General features: G+C 30.6%; 1 protein-coding gene across 3 annotated transcripts in view; it reads right to left on the reverse strand.

Annotated features, from left to right (window-relative positions):
* Nucleotides 1–5,778: 5,778 nt before the first annotated feature.
* LOC142334175 (uncharacterized) overlaps nucleotides 5,779–27,753 on the reverse strand; it is a 39,379-nt gene continuing 17,404 nt past the window's right edge. Inside the window, exons 5-10 of one of the 3 annotated variants that reach the window (XM_075381984.1) lie at nucleotides 24,696–24,846; nucleotides 19,292–19,443; nucleotides 15,123–15,354; nucleotides 11,818–11,909; nucleotides 8,604–8,703; nucleotides 5,779–5,994 (exon numbers count right to left, since the gene is read on the reverse strand). In XM_075381984.1, the coding sequence (XP_075238099.1) occupies nucleotides 5,883–5,994; nucleotides 8,604–8,703; nucleotides 11,818–11,909; nucleotides 15,123–15,354; nucleotides 19,292–19,443; nucleotides 24,696–24,846 (839 nt within the window). In that variant the 3' untranslated portion in view covers nucleotides 5,779–5,882. Of the gene's footprint in view, nucleotides 5,995–8,603; nucleotides 8,704–11,817; nucleotides 11,910–15,122; nucleotides 15,355–19,291; nucleotides 19,444–19,516; nucleotides 20,581–22,409; nucleotides 22,665–24,695; nucleotides 24,847–27,753 lie in introns of those variants that run through there. The other 2 variants (XR_012758799.1, XM_075381985.1) reach the window with 2 other exon arrangements.

Below are 27,753 nucleotides of genomic sequence, written 5' to 3' on the forward strand. Positions count from 1 at the left end.
TGTTTGAGGTTAGAATTCAATGTTGTCTTATCTAAGGGGAGTCCCGAGTCAGGTCCGACTGGTCATTTAAGTACACTACTGCTCTCAGCTCATGTTATTTTATAATATGTTAAAATGTAAAATGACCGGTATATTCTCTAATCTCAAGAATTTTTTTGTAGTCGCATCAACAATTAAAGTCGTAAGCAACTAATGTAACTGTACCAGTAAATGTGAAGTCTTGATCAAACTCAAGACCAACGATTCCTGAGACAAATGATTAATTGAAACCGAACCACCATAGAACACCGGTATCCACGATTTAGTATTCAAATAAAAGCAAATATCTTTATTAGGATTTTAACCTGAAAACCTGAAAGTTCAAAATCATAATTTACAATCATTTTACCACTAGAACAACCCAGTGGGTTAGAAAATCCTTAATTTAACAAATTCAGAAAAAAACAATTAAGTCATGTTATTCAATTTCAATCTATACACTTTTTACCATGATTAATAATAGCATGTAAGACACTGAAATTAATAAAATAATTTAAAATGTAAACTTTATAATTTTATGAACAAAAATGTAATATGGAAATCGTAAAATATCACAATATCACTTGATATTATAATAATTAATAGTTTCAAAACCGCAAGACACCAAGGAACGGCAATCAATGACATTTACTGATGTGTGACGTTATCATAGATTTAGCCAATCCAGACCGTTTTCGATCACATGGCACCAGCTAAAAAAAGTGAAGTTTTTTCTTGGTTCTTTGGGTAAATAGTCCATTATTTTTTAATCAGATTAATACAAATCGCTTTTAAAATCCATAATCTATGCAGATATCAATAATTATCTCATTACTTTTCACACTGTCAAATAGCCTATTATGTAAATTATGTGTTAGAGGCTGTAATAGTATATGTAAATTGTAATTGTTTTTTTACTCTTTTTACAGTATATCCTTTAAAAGCTCTAAGATTATATTTACATACAAATCTATTCTACACCTTAACTGAAGAAAAAAAATTTAAAACAAGACCCAACTATGAGCATTATAAACATTAAAAGACATTTTTATTTTATTATTTTTTTAATTCATAACTGGAAACTATATTTAATAATATCAATATGATTAGAATAAATAGATTATAGAGATAACAAAGTTAGAAATCTTAAGATTATGAAATAATATGCTGTACCCAAATATTATAGATTTAAAAATTTAATTTACCAGAAACATTCGCTCTGTTCTTAAAACAATATTCTCAAACATTTAATCTTAAAAAAAATAAACTACAATTATGAAACATCTTGCATGATCTGAAAGGAAATAAAAATAAACAGAATGAAATGGTCCATATACCATTTTACTAGATAATCAACCTAATATGCCCAAATAAAAAAAATAGTTTTAAGAACAGTTTTAACAGAATCCTTTGGCATTTTTAAATATTCATTTATTTTTATTAGTTCATAAAAATTCCATGTTTACATAAGTTATCTTTGTGTCCAGTTTATTAGTAGTTCTGAGAACAGCAAACTATACTCATTTTGCATTGAATTGAGCTAAATAACAAAATTTGGACAGTAAAGTGAAAATTAGAAAAAGGGGATTATTTCCTTGTTAATTCATTATTATTATTATTATTATTATTATTATTATTATTTCCTTTGTTAATTGATTAGGGAAGGTTTAGCAAGAGCTAAAAACAGTCTTTGTATTAGCATAAGCACTGTTTTCAGGGACACTGGGAACATCATCACTGTGACAAGTATCAAGAAAATGCTTCAATCATATTCACATATTACTTACCTTCTTTTTTTAATATATCTTTTTTATTTGTCTAATTTTTTGTAAGCAAGAGGAAAACAACAAAAAGCAAGTTTATCAGAAGTCAATGTAAGATTAAGTTTTTAATTATATATTGTAAAAGGCACAATGCTCTAAAGTTGACGGAGATTGGCCTTGAAGATAAACAGTACTTAAAGACATATAAAAGTATAAAAAAATGAAATATCTAATAAGTAGTCACTGAGTTATGGATGGAAATGGAATGTGACATCAGGTGTATGTCAGTTGGTACTGGCCACATGCCGATTACTTTGTAATGATAATTTCCATTCTACCAACCCTTGCCTTAAAAAATAGCAATTATCTTTCTGAACTGTAGAAAATACCTCTGGCCAATCAACTGCCCAGATGGTCTCTAGCCACCCAGGGTGCTACTCTACTATACCCCTTCAGCAGTTCTGCTCAGAGCAAGGAAACAGCGGAAGCCAGTCATGATATCCATTCTCTGTGAGTCTTCCTGTTGACTTGCAGATCAAGAAAGGAATTCACTCTCTCGAGCTTCCTAACAACTCTGGTAAGTTCAGCCTTGTACTGGGGACAAACATAAAGGACATAGTCCACAGTGTCATCGACCCTACAGTCTGGGCACAAGCCTGAATCAGCCAAATCAAACCTAGCCAAAATATTCCTAAACACATCATGTCCTGAAAGGAATTAAGTTGTGTACTGATTGGGGAAGACCCACCTAATTGCTTGCAGCTCCCTAACATTTGGAAATATACCATGCATGTATTGACCAGTAGAAGAATCATTCCACCTAACTTGCCAAGAGTCAAAACCTTGGTCTTCAATCTCTCGCATATGCTGAGAAGTAAGAAGGCCTCCCTTCTTAGAAACATACTGATTGCTACATTCCGTAGCTAGAATGATGACCTTATAGAAGCATTGTAGTGGTTTTCTCTGAATTGAACCTTAGTACCTTGCATGCCTGTGTCACTCTGAGATCTATCTCAGCATGTGAGTTACCCTCAACCAGCAGCAACCAACAAGAGAACCACCCCATCCTCCCTGCAGCTGGAATTGGAGTTCTTGTGTGGGTGGGGGATATCTGCAGCAGAGAGTGGCTTGCTGCCACCAAACTGCCCCCAGGTTAAGAAGCATAAGGGACCAGGTAACTCCAGTGATGCAGACCAGATGACAGTGGAAGGAAGTGGTGACAGAATGCTGGAGCTGGTGGACAACCTTTTGTCACTGTGAGATATGGACATGTTCACAGCCAACATGGTCTGTCGGCTGGTAACTGTGCTCAAAGACAGGGCAAGAAAATTGGTTGCAGCCACAAGGGGAATCAGTACAGGCTGTTGGTAGTATAGATGAAGGAACACAGACCACAGATGCAAGCCATGACATAGTGGAATGAATACTTATATTGGGTGACTTGGATGACCTGTAGGAAGTCATCAGCATGGAATAGAATACAGACAATTTCCAAAATGTGGGACTCAAGCAAGGTTTCCTGAAACCTGATAAGGATGGCTGTATGGTCCTCATTGGACCTAGGAAGAACTGGAAGAAAGTACTCATTGTGGAAGCAACCTGCAGGCTGGCCCTGGATATTGGGGAAAATTGGCAACGGGTGGTCGCATTCCAAGTGGCATGATACTTAAGGATACCAGGAACACTGAAATATACTAACCTGATGAAGAGGACATGAACCAATTAACAGTGTTTGCCGTTGTGGTGGTGGAGGAGGAAGATCCGGAGATGGTGAGGCATCTGGTACAGGCCCTCACCAAAATCTCACGAAAAGGGGGAAGCAAACTTCTACTGAGTCCCCAACGATGAACTAAGCAGCAAGGCCAGTAAAATTTTGAGTACTGGGCCAGGAGAAAGGAATCGCCTGAGGAATGATGACTCTTGCACCTAGTTGGAGTTAGAGGCACAGGGACCCACCTCTAACATAATACTGGTATGAAAGGAGGGGCTCGGCTATGCTGAGCTATTCAAGAAAGTAAGAAGCGGGCTAGGTGAGGATATTGTGTAGTTTTGGAAGGGTAGAGTTGACACGATAGAAATTAGGATCAAAGAATCCTCAATGAACCTCAATGGTACAAAGGCTCAGTTCCACAGTGGAAAACGCAGTGGTCACTAAAAATAGGACGGACCCTCATATGGTGACATAACATGTACAGGATTAAATCTGTAAGCCACCTCGGAGGAAATCACTGCTGCAATATGAAGAGAGGTGGGTTGCAAGGTCCCAGTTCGTGTCTCGTTTCTCAAGCTGGCCTATGGGGACACCAAGAAAGCTACAGTGCAGCTATACAAATGAGACATAAGTCTGCTAGCCACCAAAGACAGATCAAAGTAGGTTGGCATTTGTGTAAACTTGAGCTACAGCAAGAGGAGGTGAAGTACTGGAGATCTGGCCATAGAGCGGCAACCCACCGGGTTGGTCTAGTGGTTAACGCGTCTTCCCAAATCAGCTGATTTGGAAGTCGAGAGTTACAGCGTTCAAGTCCTAGTAAAGCCAGTTATTTTTACACGGATTTGAATACTAGATCGTGGATACCGGTGTTCTTTGGTGGTTGGGTTTCAATTAACCACTCATCTCAGGAATGGTCGAACTGAGAATGTGCAAGACTACACTTCATTTACACTCATACATATCATCTTCTGAAGAATTATCTAAACGGTAGGCTAAACAGGAAAAAGAAAGAAGGCCATAGAGCGGCAGCCTGCAAGGGACCCGACAGATCGACCCTGTGCTACAGTTGTGGAGGGCGAGGCCACAAGGTGGCAGATTGTGCAAAACCTACAAAATGTCGATTGTGCAGGGAGGACACCCCAGACTGAGGGCTGGGCTTCAACTTGCCATCATTCATGAAGTGCATCTACTACTAATACTGAAGCCTGGGGAAAACATGGTAACATCCCCCCATGCCTAGGATATTCTGTTCTGTCCACATGCAAGAGTGGGAGGTTGGGCTACCCAATGATGGTATGGGGGACCCTCAGGTGTGAGGGGACTAATTTAAAACAACTTATAATCCTTGGAAAAGACTGATTAGTTCATTATTGATAAGTATTACAAATTTTAAATATCTTGCTGATTAAAAATAGTTCAAGTATCAATGAAAATCTATTCACAATCAATTTTGATTGCTACCTAATTTTAAAGTATTCTACTGTTAATTTAAAATAGCACATTTCTTGGAAAGTTACTAGTTGAACTTCATAATATACATTTACTGTACAATGTACAGATGTATTGTTTAATTGGATACAACTAACAGAAACTGACGTTCTGTAATCCAGTTTAAAATATTGTGATGACCAAAAATTAAAGACAGCAAAATTTTGTATTTTACATATTAACTGAAGATGGTCATCACATTTATTCAAGGCCTGTAAGTTTATCAGTTCATGAATCTCCTCTTCTTTCAAATTTTCTGAAACTGTTTTTGCAGGCTGATAATTTTTTTATTTGAGAATTTTTCAGTTCCATCTTCAATGCTTCAGACATTTCTGAATCACTTTCCAAGTAATTCACTAATTAATCTATTTTCTTTCAAAGTGGAAGACCTGAGGGGTAAACAAAATTACAGAATCATTAAATTTTCTTAAAAAATTTAAGATAATGTAAGAGTTCATACAAAAACAATTGATGCAATTATAAAAAATAAAATAAAACAATGCATAAAGAAGCCAACATGAATATCTCTCATAATTCATTTATAATACTCATACCCCATTAATCTGTACTTATTTATTTTATCAGACTACTCAACTATATTATGTAAGTTTTCCTAAATCACTTTATAGCAGAGAGCTATAAATTAGCTTTACATAATTTGTAGCTCTCTGCTATAAATACTTACGTACTTATACTTTTTAGCAAGGAATTTTAAGTAAGTGTAATAAGAAATACTGAAACTAAGGACTAAATTTCACAGGACAGAGCCCCTAACAGTAAGTAAACAATATCTTATTATAACAAAATTAAATTTAATCCATCTTCTACAAATGTTTTACAAAAACACAATAAATTCTCTTTAGAAAACTAATAACATACATTATATTTAGTCTTGACTATGTCTAATCACAACTTGATTCATTAATTGTCCACCAATCAGAAGCAGGAGACAAATAATAAACATATGCCTGGTCTGTTGAACAGGTTAACTGATATTGATGAATGACTTCAAAACTGTAATAAAAACAATGTATACAAACTTAGAAACATTCTGTACAAGTATATAATAAATAAAAAAAAAAAAACAAAATTAATTTAAATTACAGTTAAAAAACAGAAAAATATTAAATAAATATTGCCATCAATATGGGGAAAAATTTGCCATCAGTAATAATTTCTGAAATTAATTATAATATATGAATATAATAAGATAGGATATACCAGATTATATATCCAGGGTATTAATATATACAATATATATATATTAATATAATTATAAATAGGTTATGTAATAACCTACGATAAAATCTATCCAGGGGATAGGTTTTATTAGGATAGGTATTACAGATAGGTTTATAGGATATATTGTTTCGATCTTTCTATTATGGATCTAAAGTTTTGATATCATGCTTTAGAAAAATTGCCTAAATAAAAATATTGGTTCAAGTATTTGCCTAAACCAAATATTCCCAATTGGTTCAATCATAAAGTTAAAGAATGTTTTGTCTTAAAATTAGACTTACTTTTTGAAATAATTTTGTTTCAAATGGAAGCAATAAAACAAGAAAAACAAGGAAATGAACAAGCAAATGAAGGATTTTTTTTAAACAGAAAAATTCATACAATTCATAATCCTTATATCATGGCTTGATTAGTATGAGAACTGTTTTTTTGGTTTGGTTATATACAGGACTATTTATAAATTAAACTCTGGTTGAGTAATAAAAATAATCAAAATAAATTTTAAAAAATCTTCTATAGACAAAAGTTACAAACATACTTATATAACTTCTTGACACAGTCTCTGCCCAAATTCAATCACTTGCATCATGTTAACAGCTTATCTATTTCCTCTTCAAAGAACGGCACTGCTGAAGTACCCATCCATAAGTTCATCATTGCTTTTGAAGTTTTGAGTGTCTGAGATTATTATTGTTTCTAAATTTATAAATTCTGCCAGCAAAACTCCTTTATGGTCCCAAAAAGAGTAATTTTTTTAATTTTTCAGGCTTGCAAGTATATCTGTATCCACTTTTTGGTTTAATTTTCTGTCTTAATATTGATAAACTGAATACATCTATTGTTCTCAGTAACAAGACTGATGAGAAATTCAGTTACTTTGTTTTGGTATTGCTATTGCTGAAAAGTTAATTTCCAGTTCTTTTCATTTTGAAGGGATCTGTAAGTTATTTCTGTATCCGTTGTGTAGAGTACTTATTAAAACCCAATCTATTTGTAATAATGCTGTAAAGAATGGGACTTAAAAAATTTGAAGAAAACTTTCACTAACTTCAGTAACTGTGAGTTAGCATTTATTTGAATGACATGTTCAATTTTTCCAACAAGTTCATCACTCGCATTAGAATGTTCCTCTCTTCCTTCCTTGTTGTGATTATTAGTTCCTTTGCCATTCCCTGGCTTCCTTTGCCATTCTCACAGAACCATCACTCATTACATTATTATCATAAAACACACAGCTGATGGTGGTTTTTGGCTGAAGATGTTACTTCTGCTTGCAATAAATGAAAGACATTACATATCCTAAAACCGGCAGGAGCTGCAACAATTGCCTCCATATTTCACCAAATACTACTTGAATAGAACTGAATAAAATGTCAACTGACTGTAAGTATAGCGGTATTTAAGCTTAGCTGATGTCTACTGCAATGCATTATGTTGCTATATAAAATCAGTTTGTAATGCTCGAACAGAGTTAATAATAAATACAGTTAATTAGAGTTAATTTATAAGTACCCTAAATACATATATATATAAATGGTTAGGTTTTTCACCAATACATACATACATTTGGTTTTTTACATATATACCACAGATGCGCATGCGCACATACACACATATGTGTGTGTTCTAGTAAACAGAACTACAAAAGCAGCAAAAGTTTTATTATTAAAAAGAAGAGAGAAAACAAATGTGTACATCATATCAGTGTTTAAAGCTGCTATTTTTATCATCAGATTCATTTTAAAGACATATATCAATTATTATTGTTAAATAAAAAAATTATTTCTTATAAAAATTTTCAATCAGTTTCAACTAAAAATGAATTCTTGATCATCAAAGCTTTCTCTAAACAAAAGAAAGTACTACACTAATAAAGTTTTCTGTTATCGAAAATCTGATTCTTACACCAAGGCAAGATGGAGAAGCTGTTATTGTAAAGTATGTGGACATATAATAGGTATTATTGCAGATAAATGAATTGTTTGTTAAAATAAAATAGCAAAGAACTATTTTTACAAAAAATTAAAAATAAGAACTAGATGTGCATTTGATTCTCAAATAATCATTATTAGTAGTTTTAATTAAAAAATAGATTTAAAAAGATGCAAAGCAAAATACAAAAAACATAAATATCAAAAACCAACAACTAAAACTTTAAACATTATAAAAAATTTAACTAACATTTTTATTTTGAAAATATCAGTAGATTCAGCAAATACTGCTAAAAATTCAACCTCAAATTTCCCAGCAATCCATGTTTATTATTTTAACTACAGTAATATGAAATATGAATAAAATCTTTTACAAAAAAATTTCTTGCTTACATGCAATGCACATGAACGCATACACAAAACATGCACATACACATTTTTATAACTTACTTTTTCAAAGGAATACGATGCACAAATTTAATACCCGTTAATTTGAAAACCTGTTCTCTTTTATTTGAGCTGGTAGTTCCAATTTTCCACTTTTCAACATCTGAAATAATAAAATATAATGATCCTTTTAGTTCTGAAACATTAATTATAATTTTCATGCTTAAAAAACCTAAATCTATATCCTCCATATAACAGTAAACTACATCCTTATCAGCTGATGGATACTCAACAAATAGAATATATCATGAAATAATTCCAAGAAAATATAAGTTTATGAAATAATGATAAAATGCCAGCAGTGAAAGATGTAAATCTTTTCTGAATTTATTAGTGCAGTAAAGCAGTGGAAAAATCCAAGCTCACTTTTCTGTATCATTGCTTGCAGCCTTAATCTAAAGGTATGACTGTATTTAAACTTAGCTGATGTCTACTACAATGCATTATGACACTATATAAAGCAGTTTGTAATCGTCGACTAGAGTTAATATTTTATTTTAGCCTTCATATACGTTTTATGCAATTTTGTATGAATAGCAAACTATTAACTATTGAAGATATTTTTTAAAGAGATGTAAATTTTCTGCAGAAATTTGTTTCTTCTACAGAATTATATTCAGTTCTTTATATTTTTCACATCGCTTTTGAAATTTTAACTATAAATGATAAGTTAATTTCCCAGAAAAAGGTAATGATAAAAAACATGAATTCATTAAAAAGGAAGTTAATTTAGTGGGGGAATTAAATGATCTATTATTTAATAACCAAGAAAAGGATAAATAAAACAATTCAGAAATAAAATAATGCTGAGAACAATAATTATGATGGGTAACAGATATTCAATGACTAATAACCAGTTAAGGGCTATTTAAATTGAAAATGTCACTATGAAAAACAGAAAATAATGTTGCTAGTCTCTTTTTAAGAATTATATAAAATATAAAAATATTTTTATTTACACTGTACAATGCTGTTGATTATGGAGGATAATAGTGAGAACAAAATTTGTAAATAATACATAAGAACAAATGATCTACAAAACTGCATGCAGCAACACAAAATACATATTTAAAGTGTTATTCTTTTTTCCTTTATATTTTTTTATTTTGATAAGTTTCTAAAAGACAAAAAGAGACTTGCTTCGCAATTCATATGTTATTCATTGAGACACAAGTTCTTATGGTTAAGTTTCGTACTGGCTGGTTCAGACCTATATTTACTGTGCATTACATCCTAGACTCATCAATCTTATTATACAAATTAATGAAAATTTGATACAATTAACATATTTAGGAATAAGGTTTTTACATCGCATACATTCATTAATTTTGAACCCTTATACTTTCCACTTTTAAAACAGTACAATATATCTAAATTTACTGAGTACACTCCATGGCTTTACATTCTGTCACATAATTATTATTATTATCTTAGTAAAATTTACATATTCTTCAAAAATTTTTTTTTTTGTTAAATTATTGTATTCTATAAATATATATATAAAAAAACCTTAAATAATACTTTTATTTAAAATGAACTAAAAAGACAAAAGATATATATATTTTTCCAGCTATGAAAAAATGTTGAACTTATATAGCTAACAATAAATTGTTACAAAAGGGAGAATGGTTTTGATATTACTTTCCTGTCTAGATAGCAGTATAGCAGAACTATAGCTCTAGACAGGAAAGTACTGTAATGGTCCAATTTGGGCATATGCAGTTTTCACATCATAACTTTTTGACAATAAGGAACCCAAAAAACCGGATGGAAATTTTCCAGATATTAATGTGCATATGTACGTGTGTGGGTTCAATGTTGGCCTCTATATCATCTTATATCTCCAGAACTACTGGACCAATTTTGACAAGACTTGGTCAAATTACTTCCATATATGGGGCATTGATGCTATTAAATTCAAGGATAATAAAGGTCAAGGAGGTGAGGCTGTAGGCAAGATCAGTCTCAATATCTCAATATTTTGGCCTTAACTAAGGTTATATTTTTCTTAGGTACATCTGTTAACAATTAAAAAATAACAATATCTATAAAAGGTTTTTGCAAAATCGCACCTCCATCGCAAAAAATACTCTAAACTACTGTTATGTTGTGACAACACAGGTGAGGGATAGAATTAAATGAATGAATAATAATTAAAGTGTAAAAAAGTAACCTGGTCTGGCTGGGTCTCGAACTCGATCGCCCAATTGACTTATACCTGGTGTGTTAAGCCTTGCAGCTACATCAATCATATTGTAAACTATGCCAGCAAAATTTGCTCTATGTAAGTTGTGAAATTACATTAGTTAAGTTAATGCTGACTGTTGCCACCAGTACCACCACACCCACGCGAATTAAATACAGTATGCGCATTTGCTTTAGTTAGAATAATTGAATTAAATAAATGAAAAAATTAATATATTTAAATAAAATGATAAATATTTTAAATTAAGTTGTGTGTGTAAGCTGTGAATCAGAAACAACAAACAGTTGTAGGACTTTCCCGGAACACAGCTTTAGCTGTGACGGGAAAGTTATTAACATAAATGTTTTTTTTAAGAAAGTGTTTTTAAATATATCTTTATTTTTAGTTTTACAAAATATAATATTCTTTATTAGTACAAATTATCACATTTTTTAACAAATATATGATTACACTTTCAGTGTAGTAAACATTCTTTTTCCGTAAAGGAGTTAAAAAATATTATTGAATATAAATTTTTGTTAGTTTCAAAGAGGGCTGTATGAAATTTTTCTTTTTAATAACAAAGTTAGGGAAAAACATAAGTGTGTTTGTTTAATAACGTTATTTCATAAAAGCTATGAGTTAATTAATATTAGTTAACATAATTAAGTTAAACATACTCATAATTGTTCTTATTTTTAACTTCAAAGAACAAATTTCTTACAGTCTGCCTCAAAAATAGCTATTTCTATCTATTACTACTGTTTATTTTATTCCTTTGGATCCATAAAAATTTGCTAATATATATATATATATTTTAAACAATCAAAAGTAGAATCAGAATACATGAAAATACAGCAGTATAGAAAGGCAAGCTATCATAACTTATTTGGTATTTAGACTGAAACTAGCTATACCAATTAGTTGTTTTCTACCTTATAGAATCATGTATGGTAAATAAATGAAGCAGGTAAATTTGGTTGATAAATATAAACTACATACATACGATTAAAAAGTAACCTAACTTCTCACCACTTTCTGTAAGTAAAATTATTACACATATCTCCTGAACCAAATCTTTAACTAGGACAAACAACTTTCCACGTTCAGTTGGTTCTGATTTACTGCAAAATAAAAAATTCAAATAATTAGAATGTTGTAAATTAATATTAAATAAATAAAAACAACAATGACTTCTAAATAATACTATGTAAATTAATGATATTAAATAAATAAAAATATTAATGACTTCTAAATAATACTATAAAGCAAAGTACTCTGATGTATATTTTAAAAATTCTTCAGACAAAAATCATTGTAAAATTTCATTTCATGCTAAATCATTAGACTTTACATACTGTATAATATAATTTTATCCAACAGATTAAGTTGAAAAAAGTAAAAATCACACCAGAAATGAGTAGCTAGGTCTTCATAGACCACTTTCAATCAATGTATAAAATTAGAGTGCATTCCGGGCACTTTAATACATGATTCCCAAAATTTAAAAATTTAAGTACAATGTAATGTAATATGTATTTAAGTATAATGTACTTTCCTAACCTGTTTTTCTGTGCTTAAAAGCTGATAAATGAATTTACCCTTCAATGTATCTGCAATATTTATCATTATCATAAGAATTTTATTATTTATTTTTTTAAATTATTAATATAATTAGTGATTTTATAGTAATTACCTTTTTTCAAAATTAAGAAAAAAATGTTTGTAATGTTAATTAAAAATGTTTTAATACCATAATTAAACCCCAAAGAAAAGTAAAAAATTTATAAAATGATTGCTTTTTTGCTATCCTGAATTGTTCCAGTTATTGTTATTGAACAATATGGTTAGAAAATGCAAATGAAAATCTTACTTGGAACAAAAGAATAAATAAATAATTCATCAAATTATATTTATGTTAATTATCTGTGTATGTATTCTTATATATAGTATTTTTAACATTATAATTTGACTCATATATCCAATCAATACAAAATTAAAATTTAATCCAACTTTTTTTTGTACAACATACAAAAAGTATGTTTCATATTGAGAAAAAACACTTATACTTCTTTTATTGATTAATATAGTATGACCAAATATATATTTAGACAAAATATTTGTTTTATTTTAAATGCTAAACGTGTTTAAATCACTGAAAGTTTGATAAAAAAAGTTGAAATATTAAAAAAAAAATTCAGCAAATTTGAACTATGTTAAGTCAGAAACAATGAACTCATTAAACAAACCTGAACTTTGTCCTAGATGACTCTTGAGTAAAAAATATAAAATATTGGCTCACCTGGCAATGCTTCGCTATTGCTAAGTTTGAGTATGTATATATATATATATTAAATTAACACAAATGAAAGTTTGATAAAACATTAAAAAACTGAACATTACGGAATATCACAAAACTTAACCTTTCCATTTCCTCCTCTTTCCCTCTTCCAATCTTTACCCCTACCCCTCTTCGTCACGTTTCCAAAATATTTCTTTTCATGTGACCAATATATATTCTAAATATGAACCAAATTGTATCATAAATAAATTTTTCTAAATATTTCAACCCCTACAAGTACAAACTAATTCAGAAACCTTCATGGGTGTGCATACAACAACTCATAAAAGTTTCATCACAATCGGATGAATGGTATAGGAATGCATACGAGACAAACAAACATTTATTTTTACATATATATATATATATATATATATACACGAGGGTTATTTTTTTTCAAGGTCTGATCGGTCACGAAATTAAAACCACAGTGAAAATGAATAATTTTTTATTTGTAACAAGTACTTACATAGTTGCACTATTTCTCTACATAGTCACCACTCCGATTTAGACATTTGTCGTAGCGTGATACCAACTTTCCAATACCCTCGTCATAGAACGGAGCCGCCTGTGTTTTCAGCCATGTTTCTACGCTGGTCTGCAGCGTTTCATGTGAGCAAAGAGGTGAAAATCGAATGGAGCCAAGTCCGGGCTGTATGGTCGGTGATCAAACACTTCCCAACGAAAATGCTGCAGGAGCTTCTTTGTTACAGCTGCAGTGTGCGGCTGAGCATTGTCATGAAGAAAGACAATGCCTGATGACAACATTCCTCACCCCTTATTCTGAATTGCCCTTCGTAGACGTTGAAGAGTCATGCAGTATGAGGCTGCAGTGATGGTCATGCCACGTTCCATGAACTCCACCAAGAGAACTCCATTCTGGTCCCAGAACACAGTAGCCATACACTTTCTGTTGGAGAAGGTTCGATTGAACTTCTTTGGTTTACTGGGAGAATGAGAAAGCATCTACTGTTTGGATTGTTCTTTTGTTTCTTCAATTTCTAAATGGACCCATGTCTCGTCCCCTGTGACAATTTTGTTCAAAAAATCTTCTCCTTCATTGTGGTAGCGCTGGAGAAACGTTAGAGAGGTGTCCATTCTCATTGTTTTGTGATGGTCGGACAGCAACTTGGGAACCCATCTCGGACACAGTTTGCGGTACTGAAGTCTCTCACTCACAATGGTGTAGAGAGCTGACCTTGAAATTTCAGGAAATAAATCACTCAATACAGAAATTGTGAACCGACAATTTTCTCGAATTGCCTCATCCACTCGTTCAACGAGATCATCGGTTGACACTTGCTTCCTTCCCTGACCGCCTGCATCATGAACATTTGCATGTCCTACTTTAAAGTTCCTACACCATGGTCGCACTTTGCTGTCATTGAAGTTTCACCGTACACATTACTTATTCATCGATGAATTTCAGCTGCATTACACCCCTCAGCCCGAAAAAATTGAATTATCCCACGCACTCTACACTTGGCGGGAGATGCTATTGTTGTAGACATGTTTACATGCTAGCTGCGTGTTCAAAACTAAATGAAGTGATGCGGCGTGATTGAAGGCCATACTAGAGATGCTGCACATATGCACAAAGGTTCATCCGATTTTTGCATGGGTTTTTATTTCACGACCGATTGGACCTTGAAAAAAAATAACCCTTGTGTATATATTTATATATATATATATATATATATAAAAAAATTAAAAAAAAAAATTTATAAAAACTTTTTTATAAGTGTATGTATATAAAAATTTTTTTATATTTATATATAAAAAAATGAAGGGATTTTTTTTCTTATTTATATATATATATATATATATATATATATATATATATATATATATATAAATAAGATTGTTCAGATTATAAAAAAAAGTTCCATGATGACTGGTGATGCTAAATGGGTTTAAGAGGGCCATTTTATGAATTTCATTAATAGAATAAAATATAAAATTTTAAAAATATAACTTAATATAAAAAGTTACTTACTGTAAATTTACCGTAGTTAATATAACTACATTTAAATAAATATCTGGATTTAACAGGCGAAAAGCACGAGCATGTCCAATTGTTCCAGCATGATGATTAATATCAAAGTATAATTTTGGTATTCTTTTACTTTGATTAGTATTATGTAAAATAAGTGAAGGTGGAGGACATATTAATTCAGTGAACTGTTCATCTTGCAGTTCAAATTTACAATCTGGATTTTGTACAAGTTCTGAAAAAGCAAAATTTGAAACATTCAATTCTTAATGTTAAGTTAAAAAAATAATGTATCACATTTACTAACAACCAGTACATTTGTTTAGAAATTTTCACATTATAAAATTAAAGAGATCTAATACATAAGAGTATACTGCAATCTCATTATTTAAAACATTAACAAACCTAGTTTCTAATAATTAAAAATAAAACATTTTACCAATCTGAAGTAAACTTACAAATAATTATAAATTAATTATGAAAACTACGCACACAATTCAATACTAGATAACTTAATAACTGATCTAATTCATCATGTAATGTTTAACTTAAAGTTAACTAAGACTATATTTTGTGGTGGAATTTTTTTTGGCACATTTTATACGCATTACTTTCTAAAAATGCAGTCGTTTAATTACCTAACTAAATCATGTTGCAAATAATTCTGTTTGGAAAGGTGTGTACAAACTTATTGCATTATTGAAAAATTATTACTGAAATTACAATTTTTCATGCATGAAAAAGGAAAATTGTTGATTTTTTAATGTAAAACTTCATAACCACAGACATTAATTAAACATTTTTTCTTATCTTATGATTTATGTTTTGATTTTACAATGAAAGTGTAGTTAATTTATTGAAATCTCAGTATATGTCTAAAACTCTGTATTACTGAAGCAAAGCACAGCTTGCATTTTTTCAAAAAACTCTACAATAAAATGTAGAGTCCATTAGTCTTTTTTTACTACTATGTTTATAGATTCATTCATTCACCATTTGGTTTGCAACAAACTGCCAGATATTTTAGCAATTATTGAAAACCACATTAATTATTCTGACAATTAGTTTAAGGTTATGTATTTTTTACAATTAATTCATTACATAAATTTTTTTACAATTAATTCATTACATAAACTCAGACCTTACGCATTATTATATGGAATGGAAATCTTTTAGCATATGAAAAAATGCTATGATTAACTGGAATTTACTAGATGAAAGGCGTAAATGCTGATGCTCTGCCACAGTGATCAATATTTTACTTTGTTTATATTGTTTATAGAGAAATGTTTTGTCTTGATTATATAATCTCATAAACGTTTTGTGATATATATTTTTTAATATCTAAAGTAAGATATATTCATTATTTAAAAACAGAGAAAATAATATAATACTTGTTAGATGAGCTACAAGATACCTATTGTATAAAAGAAAAGTAATAATTAAATAAGTGTACATTAAACACATTTTTTTTTAATTTAAATTTTATTGCTAATTTAATGTATTAATTTTTATTGCTTTTTTGCTGCATTAGTAGGCTATTTTTTAAAGTGGAATGAAGTTATTATTTCTTTTTGTGGATTTTACAGTTCAGAAAATATTAAGTCAATATTTTAATTAGTTATTCAATGTCACAAAGTAGATGACATAACAATATGGGTATGTAATAAAATGGAATATAAACATCAAAGAAATCATTACTAACATATTGTGAGCTCAAATAAAAGAAAATAATAAAGATGTAAAATAAGAAATTAGGATGTCAATCCTAAATAAAAAAGTTTTTTTTTTGTTTTAAATCCTGCATAGTATGAGTATCTGTACATAAAATAGAATGGATATCAAAACTTTACAGTACTATGTATAATACAGCTGTTTTGAAAATGAGTTTTAAAATGAAATAAATGAAAGCAAAATTGACAGGATAAGTAAATGTTTTGTGAGAAAACATTATATTTACAGATCTAAAATTAAATACTATTATCTACTTTACTTATAATTATAAATTCTGATATTTTTATTGGATCTAAGATACTTTTTAAAATTATTCACTAAAGCAAACTGCCCTAGCAGTGTAGAATTGTATGATGTATTGTAGTTCAAGTAGTTTATTTGCATATTCACACTCAGCAGCGGCAGAAGCCTAGTGGTGAGCGTTCAGTCTCTTAATTGAGAGATCTTGGGTTTGATGAAAAAAAAGTTTTTCCTTAATAAAATTAGAAAAAATTTCAATAAATAAATTTATTTTAATTTTCCAGCTTGCCTGTAACAATCTGAAAGTATTTATGTTTCATCTATTCTTTTTTAAATTATCATCCGATGAACTGCAACAAGCAAATTTAAAATTAAAACCAATTTATCTCCTTTTTTGTAGGTTTATAAAAAAAATTATATTTGCTAATCCTTTATTTCAAGTGCGAGACCTACATCCTACATGTTCATAAAAATCTTTTGGTTCAAATAAAATAATGATCAGTGAACATGAAATTCATAAGAAAAAAAATTATAACTACTACATAATAATACATCAGCTACTTATCTGTGTACGTGTAGAAAAAAATAATAGTTAAAAAAAGACCTGACGTGGACAATCAAACCAAAGACCTCTCAATTATGAGACTGGAATGCTTATCACTTCTTGGCTCTCAGCTGCTGACTGTAGATATACAAATAAGCCACTTGAACTCTCAAAATCTTTAAACAGAATTAACCTGGAAATGGGGTCATCAAGTTGGAAACTGCCATTTTGGATTTAAATTAAGAACCCTTCTCCAACTGCCCTGCAAGAAGGCATTAATAAACTGCCTGTGAGTGAAAAAACTGATTTTCCTTCAGATATTCAGTGGATTGCAGATTAATCTGAACATAGGACATTTTTTGTTTATTTCTATGTTGCAGCTACATTGCTTGACCTCAAGCATTCTTTAAGTTGTCTGTGTAATGTGAAGTTATTGTTATTTGGTTATTTAGCAATTTTATAAATAGTGTTTTGTGAAAGTTTATTTTACATTTTTTATTGAAAAATCATATTTCAGTATTTTTTTATTCTGTGTGTCTTGAATATATAATAATGGACATAAATCTAAGAAAGGAATTGAAATTATTTCTCTTTCTGAGCATACCAGTATGACAATGACAAATCAGCTTCTGAGTGTGGATTAGAGAGACAGCGAATGTTATTTTAAAACAATTTAAAAAACTGTTCTTTTTCACCCCAAAGAAAAGGCAAATGTGGCAAGAAAAGAAAACTACTTCAACACAGGATCACTGAGAACTTACATGAGAGTTAGCAGCCAGAAGATAGATCTACTGACAACTGTCAGACGCTGACTTCTTGCAACTGGACAAAAAGCTCATCAGCAAGCTAAAAAGCAGCAATGCGAAAAAAGGCTCTTATGGGCCAAAGCTAACTGGACCAAAGAAGACTGGAAAAATGTTTTATTCTTCGATGAGTCATATATTTATGTTCAGAGGTAAAGAGTTCTATATGTTAGAAAAGCATCTTATGAAAATAGATCACCAGCTCATATCCAATAATCAGTTAAATATCGCCAGAAAAGAATTTTTTGTAAATGTTTGACATTTGAAGGCTCTTGTTCATTACTTTAGAAGATGTAATTCAACATACCTATGTATGTTGAAAAGTGATGGCTATATCAAGATTCTGAAGGAAAGGATTGTGGCAACTTCATAACACATTCCACAAGGTAATGGAGTGTTCCAACAAGAGTTGGTGCCATGCCATACTGCTAAAAATATGTACAAATTTTTTTTGATGAACAACACATTAAAGTGCTTTCAAGGCCAGACAACTTCCCAGACTTAAATCCAATTGAAAGTCTCTAGGCAATAATGAAAAAATGATTTTCAAAAATTAATTGTACCTACAAAAATTGTCCTCATTAAAGCAATAATATCGGTATGGTTTCACGATGAAGAAATAAATGAAATGTGTACTGCACTTGCTGAATTGATGCTATGAATTGATATGTAAATTCAGCTGTCCAGGACTGGAATTTTAAATTTTGATTTTTAAAATCAAAATTTAAATTTATTTTACATGAAAAAAAAATCTAAAGATTTTCAAATGTGGAATTGTCAAGGTAAAATTAATAAATTAAGATTACATTAAAATTAATGCACATGATAAAGATGACGATTAAAGTACATACCTTCAGTACAGCAGCAAGAGAACTTTGTCACCAAAATTTTTATATTTTTAGTGTCATTGCAAATATTCGTATCTGATGATGCTTTTGTCAATAATTCTAAACAAGATCCAAGAACGACAGTTTTATCATCTTCTGGTGTATCCAGTATTTTCCTTCATTAGAATATAGAAAATTACAACAAAATCTGCATTATCATCTTTTTTTTAATATCCTTGAAAGCCAAAATTAAATCCTGATCAGATAAACTGTTTTGTTTACAATTTATTTATTATCTACCATTAACTACTCCCCTAATAATATTCCATATGATAATGTTTAGCATTACTTATGATTTTGTTGGAATAATAGTTTTACAATATTTAAATATTCATGTTAAACCATATTTATTCTTAAATTTGTTCTATAATGAAAATACTTACTTCTTAAACCAAAACTTAAGCACATTGTATCAGTCTATTCATCTCTACTTTCAATTTATAGCAGACAACATAGAGATAACATTTTACAACTACAACAGGATTTTTTTAAATTATAAGAATAAACATACATTAACAAACTTTTTAAATATTTCTTAAAAAAATAATTTATTTACTTATATGAGTGTATACAGTAAAAATGAATTTATATATTTTTTAAAATATTTGATTAATAAATTTATACATTAAGAAGCTTAAAATAGTTTCAGGCAATAGAAAAAAAGATTACAGTATATTGTTTGAAAGTGTGGGTGATTTATGTAATTGGTGCTTGGAAGAACTACTGATAGATGGGATGAATGGAAAAGAGAATATAACTGATTAATTTAATCAAAGAGTTGCTGTAAATATGATTTGAAATGCAGTGAAGGAGTTGGTGTAATACACATTAGAATTTAAAGTTTTAAAAATATCCAAAATCTGAATCTGAGCTGAATCTTTTTTATTCATGCACAAAGCCTTCAAAATCAGTACAAAGAAAGGGCAAAGTTTGTATCTTGATGTTTTTCATCATTTCTTTTCCTATAAAATCTTCAGCAAAGAAGTTTTCTTCTTGCTCATGGAAACACATGTGAGTTGCTTCTGCCCCTTTATTTTCCGTTTCATTCCTTTCCGTTTCCTTGACATCTATTGGAGCTGCATTTGCTCTAAGTTGATCGTATCTTCATTGCTTGGATGAAGAAATAACAAACGATCTAAGCATATGTACTTCTTTCTTTTTTCTCCTGCTTACCCAGATTCTGTTTTTTCTAAGTATGTAGCTTGCTTGAGAAACATGTTCTGATATTCTTCCACATTTTTGAATCAGGCACCCTAAAACAAGTTAAAAAGCATTTGTGTTTACTGCATAATGGTGTCAAACGGCAACTTATTATTTACATTAATTATAGCACCACAGGAGATCTGTGGTGCTATAGGTAGGAAGTGCAGGCATCATATCCACCTCACATGGTATATATTATAAGTTTTTGTAGGTAGCCTTCCAGTCAACAACTGCAACCTGCTGTGAGTCATAACATTCACATAATGTAAATAAAATCAAATTCATCTTTAGTCTTTAGTAATCATCATGTCCCTAGTACACAAACAATCTTAATTTAGAGGAGCTCCTGTTTAGAATGCTAGATATTTACTATCAACAAATTAGACAGCAGCAAAAGGTTTTGGTTCCAAGGGCTGATACTGCTGAATATGTATACTGTTATTATTAATATTATAAAATGTTCCTATTTAAAATAATGTATTCATAATTTGAACAATGCAATTTAAAATAATTTGTCACCAAAATGGGAGTGTGCTTAATGAGATGGACAGAAGAAATTCTCCTCCTCTTGACAATATATTATAAAATTGGCAATAAAATACAAATTTCATATCAGAGCCTGGTTAGTATGTACTGGTAACTTACTTTAAAGAACCTGAAGCACTAAAACATAATGAATGGATCTATGAAGAGGATGTTCCATCATTACGGGAAATCACAAGTCACTGATCAAGAAATAAATTAAATTCTTCATAATTTACAAATTATTACTGACAAAAATCTCATTAATTTGGCAATCAGATGATAATTGCAAGCAAACATGTAGAAAAGGCATGGGCAAGATGCTGCTATATTGTTACACCTTTTGTTTGCAGCAGAGCAAGATGTTATTGCAAAGCCTCAATGCAATGAACATGTATTGATGCTACACCATATCAGTGATTGGGATGAAGATGTGTTTTTTAGGTATCAGTAAGTATTAAGGAATGCTCTGAAACAATTTCAAGATTACAATATATTAACAAGAACAGTGCTGTAAAATTTATGTGCCAAATAATATTAATAAATTAAAATTGCATCAAAGTACACTGAAGGTTTCAAACATTTAACGAGGCTAAATTCGACAACATTAAGTATTGGATGAAATGAATACCAGCAATTTATAATTTATAATTTTCAAAGAAAAAATATAAAACTGGTTATTTTTATAAAAAAAAAAAATAAAAAAAACAGGTTATTTAATTCTATCAGATTACAGAATATCATTAATATGATAAATGTTAAACTACACTTAAATTTTGAATTAGGAGCTCTTTGAAGAGCATTTGACACTACGTGAATTTTTCTAGCACACCAACTTTCTAAACATAATCATTTCTTAAGATAGTAAAAATGCATAACCTACTCACTCTAAAAAATTTCCAGATGATAATAGCAAAGCATTGTCACTTTGCACTGTTGCTGATAAAGCATTTGGCTTTACCTATACATATATTTTGCCCTCATCCCAGGAATCTCTTATGATTCTCTAAAAATAGTTTATAATTATAAACATATAAGAGCATGCCAGATAGTTAAATGAATGTTAAGAATACTGTACAACAAATGACACATTTTTCATTGAGCAATTAATGTTAATATTGAATTTATTTATGATATAAAAAATGCCTGTTGTATCATTTTCAGTCAGTTTAGTGCATAAGAATTATGAAATAAAATTTTCAGAGTAACAAAATTTAGACAAAGACCAAATAACTAATTCTGTATTTCAAGTGTTACTGCTAACGAAAACTGAAATAGAATATTTTTGTTAAATTAAAAATAAATTTTTGCCATTATTATTATATAAAAAATTGTCTTTAATTTAAAGTAAACATACCTGTATTTAATTTTTCTTCTTCCATCAATCTTTTTCATTTTTGTAGGAAACAACTTCTCACATATTGTAAACCCAAAGATGCATCACAATAAAGATGTTAAAATACTCTTGTAATTCTATTTACATAATAATGCAGCTCATTTTTATTTTTCTTCAATTAATATATCATTATTGATATCGTTTTAATAGAATGGTCCTCCTGACATCTCTTAGCTCAACACCATTGTAAAATTTTGGGTATATATCAAGTTCAAGCTGTGTAATTTATATATGTGTAATTTAATTTAAAATATAACCACATAAATTTACTGTATTAAAACCATAATTCAGTAATAAAACTGTAAAATATTCAAAAACTTAAAATAATATAAATTTTAATTATTATTTAATAAAATTTAATAATTTCACAAGAATATAAAAAGACAAACATGTTAATTCTATTTGAAATACAAGATCCAATTGAGTAATAAATTCAACTTGGTGACTAACTGTCACCCATGGGGATGCATACATTGAAAACACATAGGCATAGTGACGTTTCATGAGTGTTACCCTCTCAAGTGTTACAAAAGTTACGGCAAGCATTGGTGCAGTCTGCAAGGGAATGAGGCGTCGGAGGGTGCTGGGTTGGACAGGTCTGTGGCTGAGTGCCTCAGGGCCCTCTCACGCATGAGGGGGGATCGCTTTGGTGCGGTGAGACCATGGACACTCTGCTTCCGGTGCCTGAGGGCGTTACTCATGTTTTTAGTGATTATGCTGACGGTCGTGTGGGTACTACTTACCAACCTATTGTTGGTAAGCAGTTGAGTTGCATGTGTGTTAGATGGCGGGTGTGTGTTTGTGTCCTCTGGGTGAGATTGTGGAAATTTAATTAACTGTTGAGTGTGTTTTGGTGGATAAGTTATGTCTTGTGGCCGTGTCTTCATGATTGTTGTGCGCTTATCTTGTGTTGGTTTGACTGTATGAATGTATAAATGTGTGTGGTACACTTAGTACATGTCAGGTGTGCTATGTTTCTGGATGTTTTCCTCCTTTAGGTATTTGTGGTTTGCAGTGTGTGCGTGTAGTGGTCTGGTATGGATGATGCTTGCTTGTGGAGACCGATTGTGTGTGGGCACTTAACACCCCTCAAGAAGTAATGCTTTATTAGCGGTTTCCCAGGAGGTGAGAGGTCAGGGGTGGAGATTTAGTAAGTAGTGTGCAGGAATACATATGCATTTTCTGCAATAGCTTGCGGAACCTGTTAGTGGGTCCAACATTGCTTTGACACCCATAAATGAGGTTGCTCCACCTCAAAAAAAAAAAAAACAAATAACAAAAGTCGGGAGATAAAATATCACCCTACTCTCTCATCACTTTGTAGGAATAACTTTCATTGCCTTTAATAGCTTGGTGAGTGTATCAAGAGTAATCAATGGGCAATCATCCATGGGACTTAAAGGATCAGTACACACAATTTTAAAACAGATGATTTAGAAATAAATATGGTGACTGCAAATTATGGTCCAAAGCTCTGTCAACCGAGTAAAAGAGCTTTACACCTACACTGCATTGGACATACTGGATTATGTCAAAATAGATTCTAAATTTCTTAAGACCATAATAACTAATGAAAGTTGGATGTATGAGTATGATCTGTAAATTAATAGAGCCAATCATTGCTGTGGAAGTCTTCAAACTCTCTAGACAAACAATGTGGACTTTTTCCTTTTTATACTACATTGTAAAGCACGAATATGCTCCACAAGTTCAAACCGTTAATATTATTATCAAAAGGTTCTTACTCGACTGTTTGAGATATTCATTACAGATGACTAGATCTTTATTCTGTAGGAATTCTAGAAGTGAAAAATCATCATGATAATATTTCAGCTCATTTTTCCACATATCATACCTTTTCAATTAATGTGATTTTCCAGGATAATCAAACACCTTAACTTATCAGATAAGACTTCCAGCGATACTGATTCCCCAAGCTGAAAATAATTCTTATGAATCACAACTTGAGAACTGCGGACACAATGAAAGACATGAACATTCTGAAATAAGGTTTCCAGAAATTTTTAAATAATGGGATAAATACTGTAGTAAGTATTTAGCTGCTTTATGTATTTCCTTCTTCTTGGTATCATTATTACAAAACCAAAAAATACTGTCACTTAAAAATATCATAGTATAATATAAAGTAGACTTTTAAATGATATTAATAAATAAATGAAAAACATTTATATACAATAATATAATAAGTAAATTAACTTATTTATAAATTTACATTTGGAATATTACCATGGTGGATGAATCCTAATATTACAACCTCTTGAAATATTTGCAGGCAAAAAAACAGTTGAGTTAATCAAAACATGAAGTTCATTGTTTACCACTGTATTAACCGTAGTAATATCCTCAAAGGTAGTCAGTAAAACATCATTATCAGTGTCTGCAAAATCACAAGTACAATTTAAAAATTGCAAATTTATAAAAATACCATCTAATTTTTTAATATTTTGTAATAATAGATAATGTAATTTAAAAATGATCAGATAAGTTACTTTATAAAACTTAAAACAATAAAGTTATGTTAAAATATTTTTTTACATAATACATTAGGTACTACTATAAATTTTGAAATTACTAAAAAAAAATAACATATTTTTATTTTTTTTATTATAATCAGAAAACAAGGTAATTTCTGTACTGAAATAGAAAAGAAATACTTTAAAAGATAGAATAATCACAAGCATACATTGTTTACTAAATGATTATGATACAATCATAATTATTAAAAAATCATTATTTAAAAAATTACAATTATTTCCCTTCCTTATTTTTATCACTAAGGATTTTGCAGCCATTGGCAAAGTATGTAATAAACTGGCCCTCAAGAAAGAATAAATGCATTTGTAATGCCTAATCAGGAAAAATGTACCCTTTAACAATGTTAATCCATCCTTATTAGAAAATAACCACTTTTACTTAACAATTGAAATTTTAGAAAATTTCTGTTACAAATTTGATTCATTTAACTGCGTGGTAATTCATCAATAATTGGTCCATAGGCTCATATAAATTTATATCAATAAACTACAACATCAAACTCCCTCAATGAATCATGAGACCATGCTGATGGTGAGGGGTTTGAGTGCTTAGTGATACAGAGTAGCTGGACTGAAGGTGTAACCATATCGGAGAGGTATCTGTTGAGAGCCAGACTAGGGAATGATTCCTGAAAGAGGATAGCAACTCTTTCAGTAGTTGTTATGGGCATAGGTCAGCAAGATTTAAGCGACCATATCAACATCACTCAATCATCTGAGTACTGTGCAGCTGAAAGCAATGGAAAACAATGGCTGCTTTTTTTTTGCAAGAAAATGTAACTCTTCATTTTCATAACAAAAATGGAGGTGCCTTTCTTGGTAAAATATTCTGGAGGTAAACTAGTCCCCCGTTCGGATCTCTGGGTGGGACTACTAAGGACGGGATCACCATAAAATTAAAAAAAAAACATTCTACGAGTCAGAACGTGGAATGCTAGAAGTCTAAAAAAGGTTGGTAGGTTAGAAAATTTAAGGGGAAATGCATAGATTAAATGTAGATGTAGTAGGAATTAGTGAGGTTCAGTGGGAATAGGAAAACAACTTTTGGTCAGGTGATTTTAAAATAATTAACACAGCTTCAAATAAAGGGCAGGCAGGAATAGGTTTCGTAATAAATAAGAAGATAGGGAAGAGAGAAGAGTATTTCAAAATGCATAAGGACAGAATCATTGTAATAAGGATAAGATTAAAACTTAAGCTGACAATGATTGTTAATGTCCTATATGCCTACAAGTGGCCATGATGATGAGGTAGTGTGTATACGAAGAAACTGAAGAAACAATTAAACACATAAAAGGCAATGAAAATTTAATAATAGCTGTAGATTGGAATGCAAGCACTAGAAAAGGCAAGGAAGAAAATAATGTGGGTGAATATTTTGCTGGACAAAAGGAATGTAAGAGGGAGCCGACTTATAGACTTTTGCACCAAGTATAATTTAGTAATTGCCAATACAAAGTTTAAAAATGATAATAGAAGAATATACACATGAAAAAGTCAGGTAATACTGCAAGGTATCAAATAAATTATTCATGGTTAAGCAAAGATTTAGAAATCAACTCGTTGACTGCAAAACTTACCCTGGAGCAGACATTGATAGCGACCATAATTTGGTGTTAATAAAATGTAGATTGGGGTTTTAAAATGTGAAGAAAAAGTGTCAGATGAATTGATGGAATTTTCAGAAATTTGATGATGAGGAGGTGAAGAAGATTTTTGAGGAGGAGATCGCAAGAGATCTGAGTAAAAAGATTAGGTAGAAAATGTACAATAAAAATGGAAGAATGTTAAAAAGGAAATTCTTAAATCAGCAGAAGCAAACTTAGGCAGAACAAAAAGAACTGGTAGAAAATCTTGGATATTAGAGGATATATTGCAGCTGATGGATGAACGTAGAAAATATAAGTATGCTAGTGATGAAGAAAGTAAAAGTATTATAAACAGGAAATGGAAACTAGAAAAGAAGAGTGGATTAAAGAAAAGTGGAAAGAGAAATGATCACTAGTAAAATAGACAGGGCATATAGGAAAGTTAGGGAAAATTTTGTGGTACACAAATTAAAATCTAACAATGTGTTAAACAAAGATGGTACACAATTTATAAGATGAAAGGAAAGGTCGATAGGTGGGTGGAATAAACTGAAGAGTTATACGAAGGAAATGAATTAGAAAATGGTGTTATAGAGGAAGAAGAGAGGAGGTCGAAAAGCATAAAAAGGGAGATACAATAATGAGATATTAATTTAAGAGGGCATTAAAAGATTTGAATGGCAGAAAAGCTCCTGGGATAGACAGGATACCTGCAGAATTACTGCGTAGTGCAGGTGAGGAAGTGATAGATAGATTATGGAAACTGGTGTTTAATATTTATGAAAAAGGGGAAGTTCCATCAGACTTCCATCAGTGTTATAGTCATGAAACCAAAGAAAGCAGGAGCAGATAATTGTGAAGAATACAGAACAATTAGTTTAACTAGTTATGCATCAAAAATCTTAACTAGAATTCTGTACAAGAACTGAGAGGAGAGTGGAAGAAGTGTTAGAAGACCAATTTGGTTTAAGGAAAAGTTTAGGGACAAAGGAAGCAATTTTAATGCTCAGATTAATAGTAGAAGGAAGATTAAAGAAAAAGAAACCAACATACTTGGCATTTATAGACCTAGAAAAGGCAATCAACAACATAGACTGGAATAAAATGTTCAGCATTTAAAAAAAATCAGGATTCAAGTACAGAGATTGAAGAACAATTGCT

This window comes from Lycorma delicatula, chromosome 1 (assembly GCF_047948215.1).
Source record: "Lycorma delicatula isolate Av1 chromosome 1, ASM4794821v1, whole genome shotgun sequence".
Lineage (NCBI taxonomy): Eukaryota > Metazoa > Arthropoda > Insecta > Hemiptera > Fulgoridae > Lycorma > Lycorma delicatula.